Source organism: Epinephelus lanceolatus, chromosome 8, assembly GCF_041903045.1.
Source record: "Epinephelus lanceolatus isolate andai-2023 chromosome 8, ASM4190304v1, whole genome shotgun sequence".
Classification (NCBI taxonomy): Eukaryota; Metazoa; Chordata; class Actinopteri; order Perciformes; family Serranidae; genus Epinephelus; species Epinephelus lanceolatus.
This window is the reverse complement of record NC_135741.1, coordinates 39,224,952-39,243,835: the sequence shown is the minus strand read 5'-3', so window position 1 is coordinate 39,243,835 and position 18,884 is coordinate 39,224,952. Positions and strand designations below refer to the sequence as shown.

Genomic DNA, 18,884 nt, shown 5'->3' with positions numbered 1-18,884 from the left:
TTCAGTCTAGTTTGCCTAATTTTCAGGCTTCAGCATTAAAACAAGTCCATACTTTGCCACTAAGTCCAACTTCTCATTTTCACCAAACCAAAATAATTAAGGATTTTTGTTCTACATTCTTACAGAGGTAAACACAGTAAAGTGGAAAACTCATGAATATACACTCAGAGCAGCGGCTGAGACAGTGACAGAGCTTGCCGGGGCATGCACTCCTACATCCTGCAAAACTACACCCATCCGGGTCAAACATAGTTTTTAGGGAGTCTTGAGAAATCACATTGAGCCTATCAACTTTGTAAGAGGATACCATGTCTATACCATGTCTGTGTTTTCAGCTTGTTTTGCTGCCCCCAAGTGACTTCAAATATCTAAACATTCAGGTTAAGTAAACTGACATTCAGTATTAGCTGAAACATGTACTTAATCATCATAAATAAAGCTACTTTTTATGTAAGCAGAATGGGGCCGGTCATTATACAACATTTTACATTACACTATTTGATTATTCTTGCATGGTGTGGGAGCTAGCATGGCAAGCTGACTAACGGCAGCAGTCCACAAAGTCTTTAAATTATAATGCTTCATCAAACCCTTTACTGTCATGAACTTCTGCCGCTGAGCCTGGAGAAGCAAAATCTAGCAATGGGCCGAGAGTTGACGCTTTTGGATGTACACACTCTGAACTGTGTTTATTATGAGAATAGACCTCTCTAAAACTATTTAAACAGGAAGTGAACATTAAAACCTCCATGAAGGCAGGATGTTTTGCAGAGCGTAGAGAGAGTGTATTGTATGGAAAATCATAAAATCATGAATGTAGTGAAGATAAAAGTATTACATGTGCCTCTGAAATCTGAGTTGATGCAGCAAAGTTTAGTTATTGTACTTAGTTACTTTACACCACTGTGGTTTAGGAGACATTCCTTGTAATACAAGCATTGTCTGGTTATATAAAGCATAAAGAATTATAAACTGGATAATAATTCATGAGCCCATTCCTGCCAAATGACACTGTCACTGAATGTACTTTGGCCTGTGTTGGTGGAAGGAAAGCAGACTGTGAACCCAGGCAGGCTGAGAGAGCTAAGAGTGCATATTGCGTATGCTTAGGATTTTATAACACAATGTTAGTGTTAAACAGCGACACAAAGGCACCTGACTGACCTGTCAAATACCACAGCTGTGGTGTGCTACATTCCACTCTACAGATCAAATGATACAAGTATATTCTGAGAACACATTGTAAATGGAAAATCTGATCACATAAAGTCACGTTAAGTCTATCAATATCTTTTAAACTCACAGAAACAACATAAATAAGACTCAAAAAATACCAGTTGGAGTCGCTGAAGTTTAGTCATACCTGCAGAGCTGCTGTAGTCTGAGTAAAGTGAAATCAGAGATTTCATTCTTAAAGCTACAGGTGGTGAAAAAAAATCAGTCACAAGGACATCCCTCCTCCCCTCCTCCCCTCCTCCCCTCCTACTGCCTCTAATTCCTTAGAATCACACTGTGGAGCAGCAGCAACAACCAATTAGAGCCGAAGAGTATGGGGTGCCGTTTGTAAAGTGGCTCACGCTGAAAATAACATCAACATTTTGTCACATTTAGCTTCAAACAATGTTTCAAAAAGTGTTGTGAATTTTTTAACATCACCTTTTACCACATTTACAGAAATATTTGTTAACTTAGAAATATATTAAATGTTAAATCTAAATGTTCTGGGTGAAACTAAATATTTAGCTAATATGCAAATTCACACTGCCAGTCACCGGAAGTACCAAAATAAAAGCTCGAGATGGTCAGACTGTATTTATAGTATCAAATAACAAAACCAACTTATCTGGGGAAATGAACACTTGAACATACATTAGTGTGATAATAACTACCTAAAATAACAAAAATTGGAAAAAAGTGTACTTTGAGTTGTTAGTGTCTCTTCGGAGGGAATCACCTTGTTGTTTACAAATACTTCCGGGTAGAAAACCAGCAGACTTTAGCTACATATATATATATGAATATCTCACATTTTTCACATCACTATATCACCGTTTAGACTAATCTGATGTTGGTAAAGTCTATAAACACAATGATTGAATGGTTATCGTAGATTAGCGGGGCTAACCGTTAGCTGTTAGCCCCATTAGCGGTGTCTGTAATGACTCATTAACTCTAAATGGTCCGTGAAAAAAATATTTTTTTCTAGCGGATGTCTTAGTTACAACATGATTGAGCTAGCAAAGCAGTTTTGTGTTGCTATGTGTGGTATTTATTCAGTTTTGAGAAATCACGATGTCTAGAAAGCATGAGTGGCCGCAGCTGACAGGGTCAGCTAACAGCTAGTCTGAGTGGGCGGAAGTTCGCTGCATAGATCAGCCTCTCATTGGGCGGAACGAGCCACCCGCTGAAGTCCTGCCCTACCACCTCCGGTTGTGCAGCAGTTTTCAACTGTTTTCAACATGTCCTTTACTAACTTTTGCGGTGTTTGATCTTGCGGGGATGTAGACATTTTTCTGCCATGGTTCGCGTCCTGTAGGCGATATTTTTGTGGACGTGTTACACCAAAACCTATTTACCCCTGGCAATATTTTTGCAAGTGCACCGTTGCTGTGGCACCGCCCAGAACGATTGTGATTGGTTGAAAGAAATACAAGCAGCGGGGGCGTTTTTTCCTCCAATCTTAAAGTGACCTTTCTTTTCTTGAGAAAGGTCTGGTGAGCGAGACTAGCTAACAGCAGAAGCAAAGCTAACATCAGGACGTCATCTGTTAAAAGCCTCCCGTTGTCGGATACGACATGAAACTACTCCAGTTAACTCAATCATGTTGTAACTAAGACATCCGCTGGAAAAAAAATATTTTTTTCACGGACCGTTTAGAGTTAATGAGTCATTACAGACACCACTAACGGGGTTAACAGCTAACGGTTAGCCCCACTAATCTACGATAACCATTCAATTATTGTGTTTATAGACTTTACAAACATCAGATTAGTCTAAACGGTGATATATTGACGTGAAAAATGTGAGATATTCATATATATAAAGGTAGCTAAAGTCTGCTGGTTTTCTACCCGGAAGTATTTGTAAACAACAAGGTGATTCCCTCCGAAGGGACACTAACAACTCCAAGTACACATCAAATAAAAGCTCTCCAAAGATGTTTTTTGTTATTTTAGGTAGTTATTATCATGCTAATGTATGTTCAAGTGTTCATTTCCCCGATAAGTTGGTTTTAATTCGTTATTTGATTCTATAAACACAGTCTGACCATCTCAAGCTTTTATTTTGGTACTTCCGGTGACCGGCAGTGTGAATTTGCATATTAGCTAAATATTTAGTTTCACCCAGAACATTTAGATTGAACATTTAACATTTAGATTTAGATTTAGCATTTAGATTTAGATTTAATATTTAGATTTAACATTTAGATTTAGATTTAACATTTAGATTTAGATTTAGCATTTAGATTTAACACTTAGATTTAATATTTAGATTTAACATTTAGATTTAGATTTAGCATTTAGATTTAACATTTAGATTTAGATTTAGCATTTAGATTTAATATTTAGATTTAACATTTAGATTTAGATTTAACATTTAGGTGCTACATTTAATATTTAGATTTAACTATTTAATATATTTCTAAGTTAACAAATATTGCTGTAAATGTGGTAAAAGGTGACATTAAAAAATTCACAACACTTTCTTAAACATTGTTTGAAGCTAAATGTGGCAAAATGTTCATGGTATTTTCAGCGTGAGCCACTTTACAAACGGCACCCCATAGAAAAGTCTCTGTTTAAGTTGTCAATTACTGCTAGTAAACTGTGGTCAAACTGTCAAACTAGGCAGTGCTGATCAAATATGAATCAAGATTCTGTTACTGTATTGCCTTTTCCTCTCCTCAAATGTTTTCATTAACATATTAGTGTACTGTTTAGATGTAAAATGAGAAAGTTTGTGATCTGGCCGCCATGTGGAGATGATGAACTAAGCACCAAATGCCTTCAGAAGGGAAGCTGCTAACCTGAGTCTGTCACTTTACAGAGGCTCGTTCTCCGGCTTAGGGAGTGCATGGACTTAGTACTACTTTGTTAGCTGCTAATGAGAGTCTGTCGCTTCCATATATTTTGATAATAACTAGATACTGAACCTCAAAATGGCGCCTATTCATTTCAAGTTGCTTGCCTGGAGTATACGCCAAAAAAGTTCTCTAGCTTTTGGATTTACTTTTGTGGTATGTGGCTCCGTGAATATGTGCAGTAGTGTTTCTCCTGCTGGCTTCACCCGCCAGTTCCCGCTCAGCTCATAGACTTTACACTGTGATGACATCACAGATTTTTAAATCACTTTTCACGGCTCAAGGAAAGTTTTACAAGTATAAAACCTCCATGGCTCAAAAATTCATAATATAAAGAGTCATAATTTACTTTGTTTGCAGCTTGAGGTGTCCTGTCAACAGTTTTACAGATGTCTCTTTTATGTGGGAAAAATACATTTTGGAATGCAGGGGATTTTTTTGCTGCAAAACCCAGCTCGTTCTTTGGCTCACCCTCTCAGCGGACACTCACCCAGTGTCTCAGAGCAGAAAATACTGATTATTTTTTTCATGAATTTGAAACCTAATTTCATATACTTGGTGATTTATTTTAACTGTTCAAATATGGCCTGGTGGTTAATATCACATTTTTCTATGGTGTTACAAACTCAAAACACATTTAATTTTGCTTTACCCAGGCATGAAGTTTAAGCATGTCAGAGACTTCAAGTTAGAAAAAAGTACTACTACTATGTGGGTTAAGTGTAAATTTTAATACTACCTAAGCTTTTGGGTCATAGTGTATTGGGAAGCTCACACAGCCAAGCAGTGGGTAAGGTTTCAATGAACAAGTCTGTCCTTACTCGACCCAAGACTCTCCTCCCCTTTTCCTCCTGTCTCTACTTTTTGGCTGGTGACTGCTGGCTGCCTTGTGCACCACATACCAGCTACTTGCAGTCAGCCCCTGGGCTCACCGCCAAACAAATATGGGATAATGGTGGCTAAGTGCCAACCTGCACTTGCGGAGTGATTAGTTGGGGTAAAAGGTTGCAACTAATCTCTCGTTGTGTCTGCCTTTCTTTTCTCTCTCGTCACATACCTCCGTCTCATCACACACATGCGCACACTCTCCCTTTTCACGCCCACTGTAAAATATGGTTCCCACTGTGTCCTGATATAACCTCACCTAAAGCAACCCCATGGTCTCTGCTCTGTCTGCTACGGAGCTGTAAAGAGAGCAAGAGAAGTGTGAATGAGAGGGAAATAAGAGCTGTTCCTTCTTTGTGATTTGTGGCCAAACTCAAACTACCTTCTCTTTCTCGCTCTGCCAGTCCTAACACACGCTCTGCCAGCTTGTTTACTTGTACTGGTTTGGTCTCTCTCCTTTCTAAACTCCCTCCCTCTCTCTTTCTCTCTTCCATCCAGCCTCTCTCACCCGCCCACCAGTTGGTTCCTGCTTAGTGTTGTGTGGCGATAAGAGCAGAGGCGAAACGGGAAAGACGGCCTTAACAGCCCTTTTCTCTCAAGATTTGGTCTTTTGCTGTTGCGTCTTCTAATCCTGCAGTTTCACTCTCTTACAACTACCGTGAGTATCTGTCTTTGCCAAATCAAGTCAACAGACTAAATTGGGGTCTGGCAAGGGTTATTTGAAGGGGATGACGGAGGGATAGACTCCCACCCTCCCCTTAACCCATGCAGCTAGGGAGAGTGGCGGACGTGCAGACAAGACAGCAAACAATGACACAGATCGGACTGAGAGATCTGTAGAACTGCATAATTGTGCATCAGCTGTGTTAGTACAGGAAGCTAAAAACTGCTTTCGAGATACAGTGAAGTGTGTCAAACCTGATGGCGCTATATTTATACCAAAATGAGAACTTCAACTGATTGCTACATACAATTTCATGCCATTTTTTGATCCTGCAGGGAAACCTTTTCCTCCTTTATAAGAGCAAACATTGCTCCTTCCAGTAACTTCTATTATGTAATTTTTTACAAAAAGGATTTAAAGTCTTTTAATCAGAAACTATATGGTTTTCAGTAAGTCACCTATTTTTATTTCAATGTGTGTTAGTAAAACAGGTTAAATGATTCTGTTTACCTCTGCCCCTCTCAGAAGGTCAGCTCGGACTCTTAAATTGACTAAATGCCAACTTCCGCCATTTTCATTTGCTGTGTGCATATGCGTGTGCGTGTGTGTGTGTGTGTGTGTGTGTGTGTGAGATAAGCCACAGAAAGACAGGTGAAAGGCAGAAACAAACAAGCAATATTAGAGAAACACCATAATTAAGCATAATTTAAACATTATTCATTCTGGGGGTGTTGCTTCTGGGACTCCAGCCCCAAATGTTTCACCAAAAGCACCCAGTATTTTAGGTTTTTTTTAAAAATAACTTCAACATTGTGTCATTCAGTTAATAATATATGCCCATGTTGTTTATCTTACAATGAAATTCCCTAAAGAAATCTAATATAACTGAGTAAACAATCGTCTGTTGGACTAATATTCAGTACAGTGTATTGAAGACCACATTGACTTGGCATTGTTGGGGGTCATTGAGTTGGAATCAGATTATTATGGGATGGATTCAAATGTATCAGATTTGTCAGCTAAACATCTATTCTGTGAACTCTACTGAGCATCCTATAACAAAAAAAGGGTTTCAAGATTAGAAATGCTGTTGAGGCTAAATTCCTTCCCTGCCTGTTATGTAATTTAAAATTCCAGTGTGTAGGATTTAGGGAGCTATATATTGGCAGAAACGGAATATGATACAATAAGTATGTGTTTTAAATGTATAGTCACCTGAAAGTAAGAATTGTTGTGTTTTTGTTATCTTATGCTGAAAACACACTGGCGCCAACGCGGTGCTCATGTGGCGCGTGTCAAGTGCCACCCCTAGCACACACTGGATGTGCCGCACTGCAGCTTGTCTACAGATGACCACGCAAAGTTATTACTACTTTTACTGAAATATCTGTACTTCATCCACCTGTGCATTAGCTTAAAATCATGTGTAATTCAATTTGATTTCTCAACTGAAGAGCCGATTTCAAGAGCTATGACTTGTCAGGCAATTTCTTTTGGGCCATTGTCTTTATAATGACGGGATTGCGGGTCCTTCAGCTAAAGTAGCCCAGAACAGACAAATCAAACACTGGCTCTAGATAGGGCCATTCACATTTTCACATAGGCCACCGTAGTTAGCAGCCCCTCTGCGACAAAAGCATCGGAAAAACAGTGATTTTTTAAACATGAAACTGCTTCATTCAGTATTTTTACTGGTTTGAAACACTGGGTCCTTTTGTTTTGAAGCAGCACAGACCTCCGCGGGTAATTCGTCTCCTGAACAATGAACATTGAAGGAATACGAACATAGAGAAGTTTCAGCTGGCTGCAATCTAAAATCCTCACCACTAGATGCCACTAAATCCCCCAAAATCTTACGCACTGTTCTTTTAAAAAATAATGACAGACAATATTTGTCTCTTTTTACATTGCAGCAGTGAAAATTAGTCATCCTCAACATTTGTTGCATTGTAGTTTCATAATGATGAAAACAGTTGGAGATCAATTAAAGGAGCTATATGTAAGAAATCTAAAGCAAATAGTCGTAAAATCCTCCTAATATGTCACAGAGACTAAGGAATAATGTTCATATAACATACTGATCTCACCGACAACAATAGTACAGCCAGAATATTTGCATCTAAAAAAATATTCTGCAGTCTGCAAATCATGTTTATGTTTTGAATTTGTGTTTTGGCCTGTTGCGCCAACCACCGCCGTCTACCAGTCACACAGTCAGTAGAGTCTCACCATCAGTTACAGTTACGACTGAGCTAGCGTTAGCAGCCGGCTCCTCCTCAGCTGTATCCCAGCAGCAGCGTTAGCAGTGTCCCGGTACATAGCATTAGCAGTCGGCTTCTCCTCAGTTGTATCCTGGCAGCAGCGTTAGCAGTAGAGAAGCCGGACTTGCTCCAATGGTCCGCTGGAAAACCGAAGATCAAGGACGCGGCGACGCAGCCCTGCCACGGCAGCCACCCGTGGGCAAACAAATCAGTCTCCAGCGTGCCGCTGTCCAGCAACCTCGAATCTGTAGGGGAGGGGGGGCGGACACGACTCAAGGCAGTATTTTGAATTTGAGTGCAGTAACCGTTTTGGCCACATTCTTACATACAGCGCCTTTAAGGATGAAGGCTCTACAGGATGGTTTTTTTCCTTGGCACCTACAGCAAAATGATTTCGGGGCAGGATTTTAGCCATCCTGTTGTCACAAATAGCTTAAAAAAAAAGTTTATATAGCGGCTCGAAAAAAAAAATCTCCCAAGTGGAACATGCCCCTGAACCCCCTTGGTTTGGGCTTTTTCTGAATGTTTATGACATCTGGGGCAGCAGTAGCTCAGTCCATAGGGACATGGGTTGGCTGTTTGAGTCCCTGTCTGGACCAAATATGGAGCGTGGACTGGTGGCTGGAGAGGTGCCAGTTCACCTCCTGGGCATTGCCGAGGTGCCATTGAGTAAGGCACCTAACCCCCCAACCGCTCGGGGCGCCTGACCAAGGCAGCCCCCTCACTCTGACATCTCTCCACTTTGTGGATGTATAGGTCCTGTTTGTGCATGTGTGTGTCTTTCTGACCTGTGTGTAATTGACAGCAAGAGTGAAAAAATTGAATTTCCCCTCAGGGGGATCAATAAAGTATATAAAATTAAAATAAAATAAAAAAATAAAATCTGGCTCAGCTCCTGTATTCATTACTTACAAACCTAAATCACAAACTGTGAACAACACTCCAAAATCAATGCAGGGGGAATGCGCCATTGTATGCCATAATATGGTCTGTTTACAAATTCATCTGGTAGCCTTCTTTCACCTGAGATAATTTTGCTTTCATGTCTTGATGTGCTTGATTTTACTGTAATGCCAGTAATCAGAGAGATTGGCTGTCTGCATCTCTGTAAAAAAAAAAAACACCTGGTAACTATCATTGTGACCTACAGCATCCCCTTTTAATTGGCATCAGTGGTGGAGCTGCATACATGATATTATTTGAAAGAACTTTTACACTTTCACAGATCATATCTAAGTTATCAAAGGTCACAAACTTCACTTGAATTCCATTTTAGTGTCTGATTTTCATTATGTGTTACACTGCAATGTATTTAACAGTAAAAGCTAATGAGGTGGCTAGACAAGTGACAAACAGGAGATCTGGCATTCATCCAGGCCACCTTTACAAAGCACTTAATGCGATCTTCTCATTCACTGTTGGGAATAACAACACACAGATGGATGAGTGTGTCCACTGTTTGCTTTCAAAAGAGAATCAATGGCCAATTAAATGTTCAGATGACTGCACCATAAAACATAATGGGCAACAGATATTTAGAGAAGAACTGTTATATGTAAATAGAGTGTGTGCATATTTGTGTGTGCACAATGGTTCAAAAATAACCTGTAGTCATTTTTGTTGCCTTAATGAACTGTTGGTTGTGGTTACTGCCACCTTTAAGTGCTCTTCTGAGAGTCATAAATACAGCTTGTTGTGCATTTCAGTGCTTCTATCCTGCTTACATTACAATTTACTTTGGAACAAAATAATACTGTAGGTGGATTTGGCATGCACTGTCCATAGTAAGTTGTTGTACATGTAAACAAAACAGTTATACTGAAAAACAGTCAAAAATACTTTAAACAATATGGTCTATATAGGATCAGTGCTTCAGACGAAAACACATGCCAAATCAATAACAGAAAAATTAAAACACTTCTATCTTCATTTGGAATAATGGGGATTTTGCCCTTAAAACAGAATCCCTAAATACAATTTACAACACTGGGTTCATATCATGGATGAATGTAGAAGCTACAATATTACTTTTAAAATTATTTCAAACAGCACCTGAAGGCAGCATTAGTGTCACCTGCAACAACTACAACAGCTACATTTAATAACCTAGTTAGTCTAAACACATTGAAAAATGTTTTTTGACAAAAAAAATATCTATAAACACATTTCAAAAATATTTTACAGGCAGGTTCATATGACTGTCTCTTGGAAATCTTTACAACCTAATTAGTCACGCTGATCTAAAAAGTATGTCACCCCTCTAGTTTTCTTCCATTCACGATGACTGAAATGAGCACATTCCACAGTGTAGCCTATTTATTACTGATACGGTGACCTACCTCGCGTGTTTAAACCCAGATGATAATTGGCTGTAGTAGTTTACAGTAGTTTATAAGATTGTTAACGGTCGAAATTTTAAAGTTATGCCGTGTTGTTGTTGGAATAAAGAAATGAATTTGTCCTTTTCTTTTACTGACCTGTTTTCAGATGTTCCACCTGACTGCAGGGCGCCTGGGCAGTCTCATGGCCCGGCGCGCGACGGTGGCCTTGACAACCAACAGCGCGAGGATGGCGAGCGCGAGCCACGGTCACGGTAACATGACACCTGTGATGACACAATGTGCTTAATGACATCCGCCTTTTAATGTAGCCTACTGCCTCTAGTCTAGAATATAACAGTATAAACTTATCAAGTAAGAAAGTCAGTCTTTTCTGGATAAGGTGTGAAAGAACGAGTGGTCAGGATGTTTTTTAAACGTCTCATATGGTCAAAGTTCACAAGCTGGCGTGTGTACAGGTGTTATACCAAATTCTGTGACCCATCAGATTCAGGGACCAGTGCAGAAATGGCGGCCATATTGCCATGGACGTTTGTATCTTTTTATTCCCACATAGTTTCAGTAGTTGAAAGTAGCCTACATGTACTTAAATACCAATATAAGGTAGCCAACATGTACCTTGAGTCTTTTCTTCTACTCCACAACATTTTTAAGAATTTTCACAATTTGACAGCTTTAGCTAGTGGCTAGCCTACTTTGTGGATTAAATAGAAAACATACAAAGAGCTTAAATATGTCATAAATTCCACTCCAACAGTTTAAAGAAGTACAGCTGAAACTATTAATCAATAATCAAAGTAACTGGCAATTATTATGATGGAGAAAATATGCTACTGTGTGCCAACCTGTCATATAACAGACGTTTTTAGTGTTTTTGTCACTGAGTGAGTCCATGTCAGCCACAATAGTCCAAAATTAGCACTAATTGTGTCACACACACACACACACACACACACACACACACACACACCATTGTAGACAATATGGCACATGGGCACATGCAGCAAAAGGAAAAGAGCAGGGAAAGCAAGGCAAAAAAGTTGGATGATCTTTTTATAATGGATACTTGAGTTGCATTAATGAATTAATGACTGAACAGATAAATGTATTTAACCATTTAGTAAACAAACAAACATGACTGTCCCATTTTACTTCACTTGGTAGGGGTACTTAAAAGTTTCTGAGGTATTTGGCTTGGCAGCATATTTTCTTCACAGAAATATAACAGACAGACATAACACATTCTAAAAGTACCACTTAATGTAGTCTTCAGAATTTTAGGTGGTTTTCTTGGTAATCAACCAAAAAGTGTCCCATGTTAGCTTGACTTCACCCTACTTTCATTTTCCTGATTATACAACATACTTTCACCTAAGTAACATTTTCAATGCAGGACTTTTACTTGTAACAGAGTATTCTTACAGTGTGATATCAGTACTTTTAGTAAGGAAGTAAATGATATGAATACTTCCTCCACCACTGCATACTTTATTTTGACAGCAGCTATTAACAAAAGTGCCTCCATAGTTTATAGATGTGTGTAGTGTTTTCATGTCATGTAATTTTTCCCCATCATTCAGAAGTCTTGATGTAAAAGAGCAGGGCCTTAGTCTAAGGTGGCCTTAAACCAGCAGATGGTGCTGCTGTACCATCATTACTAGGTATCCATGTAGACAGATGGTCCTTTGGGCTATTGTGTTTGATCAAATGTAGGACACGTTACCATTTTCTAAACCAGGGTTTTAAAATCTCCCCTTGATTGTACATTGTTGGTTCCTGAGTGACACTTAGTGTCTCTGTCCATCCAGAGGTGGCACCGTCCGTAGACATGTCTCAGCCAATGTATGTTGACCGTCTGGACATCCCCCTGCCTGACAAACCCTTCAAAGATGTCCTGACTTCTGCTGACCAGAGCCTGAAGAAGAAGGAGATGGGACCCTGGGGACAGCTGTCCAAAGAGGAGAAGATTGCCTGTAGGTTCTTCTCTACTCGCAGAATGACCCTGTCGATCTGCTGAGGTGGCACACAGTACAGTCAAAAACACACATCACAACCAGTTTAAAAACACATCTGAAATCAATATGTACAATCAATATTCATAGACCACAAATCCTTAAAAAGCAAAGGGGACTCATATACTATACTTCTACTCCTACACTTCAGTTGAGTTCACAATTATTTGTTATACAGTCAATTAAAGCAGTTACAATAATCAGTTCTATCTAATTATAAAATTGTGACGGGCCATTTGCTTGTCTAGTGAGTAGGCCTACTTTTACTTTTGATACTAAAAGTACATTGTACCGATAATACTTGTGTACCTTTACTTAATTTCGCCATGGTTCCCTCATCAAAAAGTTATGGGATTTTTCCATTGCATATGGGATTATTGCAGAAAATAAGCTCTTTGGTAAACAAACGTTTATGATACTTACACACGTTGTTTGGCAAGGTATTTTTTTACAAATGAACACCAGTTTATGGTTTTTAAAGCATAAATGCAATCAGCAGAAGTATAAAGCTAACGCTAGGCTATAAACGAACTACACCACTTTGTATGACTTAAGGGTCACCCCCACAGCATGGCTATAAAGCCATGTTCGCTGTGTTGACGTTCTGTAATCACGAAATATGCTTCAAAATTTAAAAAGTGGGGTATTTACTGACATATTTTATGTCATACAACAAAATGTGAAAGTCTCTTAAGCTTGTTTTAACCACTGACCTTATTTCAGGCATCTAACTAAAAACCCATTCACTTCAAGACAAGGCAACTGGAAGTGCAGATATGCTAACTCATGTCCTGGTTTTAGGCAAGGAAACTATAAACGAAGGAAAAGACATGACTTCAGTAACAGTGTTCAAATTTTGCATTGGAACCTGAGTTTGGTGTCAGTTCTATTGAAGTCAACGGTGCAGGCACGGCAAATCACACTTTAACCCATCATGTCTTTGTTGTTTCACCTTTGACTGAAAAATCCTTCCACCAGATTAAAAAAAAACCCCACACATTACGTGATGTTGACTTATGTTTTTTAATCTAAATTTGCACGTTTGTTTTCCTTGTTATTCAAGGAGAACAGAGCTTCAAGTCTTCAAACAGATCATGGCTCTGTCCATTAGCTGCATAACTCAATTAAAGCCCCTGTTTGCTGCGTCATGTTGTGTGATGATCGGATCAGGTCAGTTTCTGATCTGGCTATAATTCTGGCTGGAGTCAAGGGTTTGGTAAAAATCCAGCAAACTAGAACTTGACTGTAGACACCAGTGCCTTGCCATTTACCCCATTCATACTAATGTTAGTTATTTAATGTTAGCCTATACTATTAGCTAGCACACACGTAAGTCATAACAACAATTAAGCTTGGGAGGCTGTAACATGTACTGTCAGTCACTGACACAGCAGCTTCCTATCTGTGTCTTTGACACCTTCACAAGGATTATTTCTTACTGACAGTGACGGTGTTATCTCCAAATGAATGTAGGTTGACTGCTGGTTAAAGTTAGCTTAACAAAGTGTAAATGCTAATTTAGTTCACTGACAAAGTAACAAATAAGTAACTGATAAACGTCCAGATTTATAATATTTGGCAATTAGCGCCATCTCCTGCAATAATAGAAAACATTATCTAACACCAGCCCTCCGTTTGAAGGTTGGTTGATAATCTAATACATAACCTACAGTACTACCTGCTAACAGCAGCTAGGTTAGCTATCTTGGACCCAACAGGGGCTTGAGATGCAGCTGATGGGCAGAGCCATGAACTGGTTGGAGACCAAGGAACAAGGAACAAGGAACAAGGAAAAAAAACACGTAATGCATCACGTAATGTGTGCTTTTTAATCTGGTGGAAAGATTTTTCAGTCAAAGGTGAAACAACAAAGCCGTGATTAGTTATAGTGTGATTTGCCATGCCCGCCATATTGACTTCAACAGAACTGACACCAAACTCAGGCTCCAGTACAATTTTCAAATGCCGTCACTGACGTCATATCCTTTCCTTTTTTATACTTTCCTTGGATTTAGAACCTGTTCCTGCACTACTCTATGCTTTCTGCCTCTTTTGCTCTCCACATGGACTGTTTACCTGCCGCTCCAACATGATTGGTCAAAGCTACTCTGACGACAAATGGAAACCAGAATGTTTCTGATACCAAAATCTTGTTTCACTGCCTTGTGCCTACACATTCTGCATAAATAAACAAATATCTGTTTATACAGATTAGGGTCAAAGAAATAACAGAGGAAGGAAGGCAGCTAATGTGTCTCCTCGCCTCCCTCACTCGTACCTCTTCCTCACATTTTAGCTCCTCCCAGCAGGGATAATAGAGAGAAGTGTGAGGGGGAGACGTGAGGATGGAGGAGTCCAAGCTGAGAAATGACAAATCCTTTGTTCCATAGCTTCAGTCTTGAAGTGACATCAGTTACTTATGGCACACTGTGCTACATGTACCAGGTGCGACATTTATACATTACTTGATGTAAGACTTCTGTGTAGGATACATTTGTGTTTCCTGGCTGTAAACTCCTACAGAAGCCTCCTCTGTCTTCGTGCCTTGAGGAGACAAGGTGCGAAGACAGAGGAGGCTTCTGTAGGAGAAGCCTCCTCTGTCTTCGCACCTTGTCTCCTCAAGGCACATTAAGGTCCTCCATGATGGCGGTGGGGTGACAATTTCTGAATCATAGGAGGAGAGGGGATGCAAAGAAGCATACTTAGCTTAATGAAAAGCACCCAGAGCCTCTTGTTCAGCTGAAGTGAATGACCTGCGGGGGGGCGTTTCCTTTCCAAGTATGCTTGTGTTGATCTCCCTACCTGGGGTTTGATCATGTGACCTCATGATGTAGACTTGAAGTATGCCCTGTTTTACAGATTTTGTTGAGGTTCAGATAGGAAATTTGGAAAAACAGAGAGCATGGCATGCAACAAAGTTGAACCGGGGAAATCGCAGCTATATGTCAGCTACCAGGCCAAGGGACATCCAAAATTAATCAAACTTTATCTGGTTTTACTCAAGACATTTAGTGGAAATTTTAGGTAGTTGTTCATATCAAGGAATCTTACTGTAGTGACACATTACGGGACAAGAGAAAGATATTTTATTATTGATATTCTTCTCTATTTTCTCTTCTTGACCTCTATCTCACACACCTCTCCTGTGCTTCACTTCCTCTCTCACCCCTCCCCCTACAGTGTATCGCATCGCATTCTGTCAGACCTACCCAGAGATGAAGCAGGGATCAGACGAGTGGAAGACCGTCATGGGGGGTATCTTCCTCTTTCTAGGCTTCACTGGCCTGGTCATCTGGTGGCAAAGAGTCTATGGTAAATCTGCCAGGAGACAGGAAACCTTTTCTGCCTCAACATCACACACTTGCTGTTACAAAGATCTTTTTCACTCATCATGGCAGAAAAAGCACAGCTGTAACTAACAACATTAATGATGGCTCTGTTCCTTTGAAGTATCCCAGTAAGCCAAACCAGTTAGCCAGAATGTACAAAACCAGAGACCTGTAAATGGATGTCAGGCTTTATGAGTTGAGTTTATGAGTGTTTGAATGGTCAAAATGTCCGCTGTGAGAAAAGTCTATTACTGGAATAAAACATCACCTGCTTGAATATTTTTGTCTGTAGCTTCATGCATGTTTTTTAATTCATCGAATGCACTACAGAGTCCATTAATGCGCTATACATGTGTCGATTCCTTCTTTGCTTTAGTCTACCCTGAACGTCCCAGGACCTTTGATGAAGAGTGGCAGGCCAAACAGTTGCAGAGGATGTTGGACATGAGGGTCAACCCCATCGAGGGCTTCTCAGCCAAGTGGGACTACGAGAAGGGCCAGTGGAAGTAAAGACATGGCTGGACTGTGGCTGAGGTGGCACAGTGTCCGGACCTATCACCTCAGAGTTTTGCTTCACACTGTGAAGCAGCTGTTGAAGTCAGTCTCAATTTGAATGTTGCATTCTGAATGTCAAAACCACTAGACAGATGGAGCGCATCCAACTGTCAGCTTCTCTGGGGTCATTTTTTACTCTGTGCCACCTCTGGCTCTCAGTCAGAGGCCTCTTCTCCAAATACTTCTTCTGTTATGGTGATATCTGTGTCCGTCCTGTTGAAACCTAATAATGATAATAAAGTTTTGCTTATGCCTCTGTCCAACTCATTTTATTATCTGGAGTAGGCTCCTGCTCAACTGCTAATTTGCTTGTTTCAAATGCAAAGCAGAGCACAAACAGTCATCAAAACTGAGAATCTGACCATCAGTTTCATGAAAAGTCTTTACATGTCACAAGTGGTAGAAAGTAACTTAACCCTTCCATACTATTTGGGTCAAATTTGACCTGTTTTGAAGCTTGACAGTAGTAAAAACAACCTAAACGCCATTGTTTTAGCCTGAAATTTGATTACTTTCCTAAAGTGACTTAGACAGGCACCTGTTGGTCTCTGAAGTGTCTCTGAGGGAATCTGGAACCTGTGAAAGAGTAAAATAGCACAGGAATGATCATATACAGTGCACATAAGGAACAGAGGTCAGCAGAAGGTGCCTTGACACTGTTGCAAGATCTGGTCATAAGACCAAAATATACCTGAGCTGCCATTTCATGACTTAAGGACAAGAAAAAAAGGGACAACTCATTACAAATATGGGAAAAGCATATGCAAGGGTCGCACACACACACACACACACACACACACACACACACACACACAAGGCTTCTTACCACTACATTACATTTCAGATAAATATATATATATATATATATACATACATACATATATATATTTTTAAAATAAAAAACATAATGCTCAGTTTACAGTGCAACTACAAGATCCATAAAGTTTTCCATTAAAAAAACGAAAAGGAAAGAGGAAAAGAAAATATACAAATGTGTATATAGATAAATGTACAGATAAATATGCTTCAACATATACAGGTAAAATGCAAAATGATAAAATCTTTTTAACTACATTAAATAATGATATAAGGAAGAAACAAGTGCATATTAATAAGCACATACAAAGTGAACACACCAGACAGCAGTACAAATACAGCTTTAAATATATTTGGGGTGCTCACAATGTCTTCCCCAGTATATTGATGACATGCATAAAGAAAAAAAAATGCTGCACTACAAAAGGCAACCATGTCAAAATGTAATAATAATCATAAACAAATTGTCATTATTATTACTACTGGTTCAAGCATTACAGGTTACTGCAGTTCTGCGTGTGGTTTGTGCAAGTTGTGTTGCTGTACCCCGCAGAAGCTGTTGCTCAAGTGATGCACAATCGACTGTGCTACAATCAGTGTCAAATACTGTAGTGTCTCTATTTTATTGCTTTCAAATGTATTAAAAAGTAGAAAACTAGAATGAGTGTTACGTTTTCAGTATTGGGAAGGTTACTTTTAAAATATAATAGGTTACAGATTACAAGTTACCTTGTTAAAAATGTAATGTGTAATCTAAGTATTTAAGTACTTCATCAAAGTAATAATTTAATAACTTTTCTGACAAATGTTTTAAACTGGGCAATAATGCTGAAAAATGTCCGTCATTCTTGCGTGGCAAAAAGATGGATGAAAGTTATAATCTACATATTAACACTTTACTGAAAAGAACATGTAACTGTAATTTAATAACATTTTTTTCCTAGTAATTGTAACTGATTATGATTACATTTATTTTGTAATGTAATAACTGATAGTTTTTGTAAATAATACATGTTTTGGTAATAAAAAAGTCGTAGTATGTGCACTTTTCCTGTGAAGGCCTAAATGATATGCTGGTGCCCTAAAATGCCACTCAGTTGTCAATACTATAAGAACCCCTGATCTAACATTTTTTATTTAAAATGCTCAAAAATGGTCTGTAACATCTTTCCCAACTCATTGTCTGTGGAGTAGCTCCAGACTTTATACCCTGCTGTGACATCGCAAAGCTGAGTTTTAGCACTCTAGCATTTGGATTTGTGAGAGAGTTGCTCATTTTTACTTAATATTTTTGAAATGTCTTAGACAATAGGAATAACATGCATGTATTTTGAAAATAGGCATAGTTCCCCTTAAATAGAAGAAAATGGGTGTTAACTTTATTAGGGCACTGATTCCGAAACTACAATTGAGTACACTGGTGGTACACAAGCTCCCTTTACTGGTACAGAGAGGAATCTCTGAAATATACATATATATTAAAAGTAATAAAAGTAACCTTAAGTATATATAATACAAAAAATACTACAACATATCAAATAAGATAAATGAGATCCCTGAAATATAATTTAAAATAAGTTTTCCCTTTTCTGTAATATTTTTGTTTTGATATCAGCCTGCTGCGTTGTCACATTCATGAATGTAGCACATGCATACATTTATTATTATTTACAAGCTTAACTGAGATGGCAAGATAGTAAGTGGAAGTAAAATGACTGATTTAACATCACTGCATTTGTGGCCCCAAACGGCACTATTAGGAGGAAAAGTGCAGATCAGGAGGGGGTTATTTCCAGACACCCTGTTGAAACGGAAGTGGACGACAATCATTTGAGCCCAAGTGCTATAGTGGCTACTGAAGCAGTGTCAGTTAAGCTTCCACAGCACCTGATAAGTTGTGTGGAAGAATTCACTTGCAATAGTGTTTATCCCTTATACAGTG

General features: G+C 39.1%; 1 protein-coding gene across 1 annotated transcript; it reads left to right on the top strand.

Moving 5' to 3' along the window:
- The first annotated feature begins 5,476 nt into the window (after positions 1 to 5,476).
- cox4i2 (cytochrome c oxidase subunit 4I2) lies at positions 5,477 to 16,380 on the top strand. Its single transcript, XM_033628023.2, has 5 exons — positions 5,477 to 5,624; positions 10,379 to 10,484; positions 12,039 to 12,203; positions 15,423 to 15,554; positions 15,948 to 16,380. Exons 2-5 carry the CDS (start codon positions 10,379 to 10,381, stop codon positions 16,079 to 16,081), a joined length of 537 nt encoding a protein of 178 aa, XP_033483914.1. The 5' UTR covers positions 5,477 to 5,624; the 3' UTR covers positions 16,082 to 16,380.
- Positions 16,381 to 18,884: the final 2,504 nt, after the last annotated feature.

Coding starts and splice junctions, on each gene's coding strand:
- cox4i2 (XM_033628023.2), top strand. CDS start 10,379: ATGTTCCACCTGACTGCAGGGCGCCTGGGCAGTCTCATGGCCCGGCGC. Junction 10,485..12,038: donor GAGCGCGAGCCACGGTCACG/GTAACATGACAC, acceptor CTGTCCATCCAG/AGGTGGCACCGTCCGTAGAC. Junction 12,204..15,422: donor CAAAGAGGAGAAGATTGCCT/GTAGGTTCTTCT, acceptor CTCCCCCTACAG/TGTATCGCATCGCATTCTGT.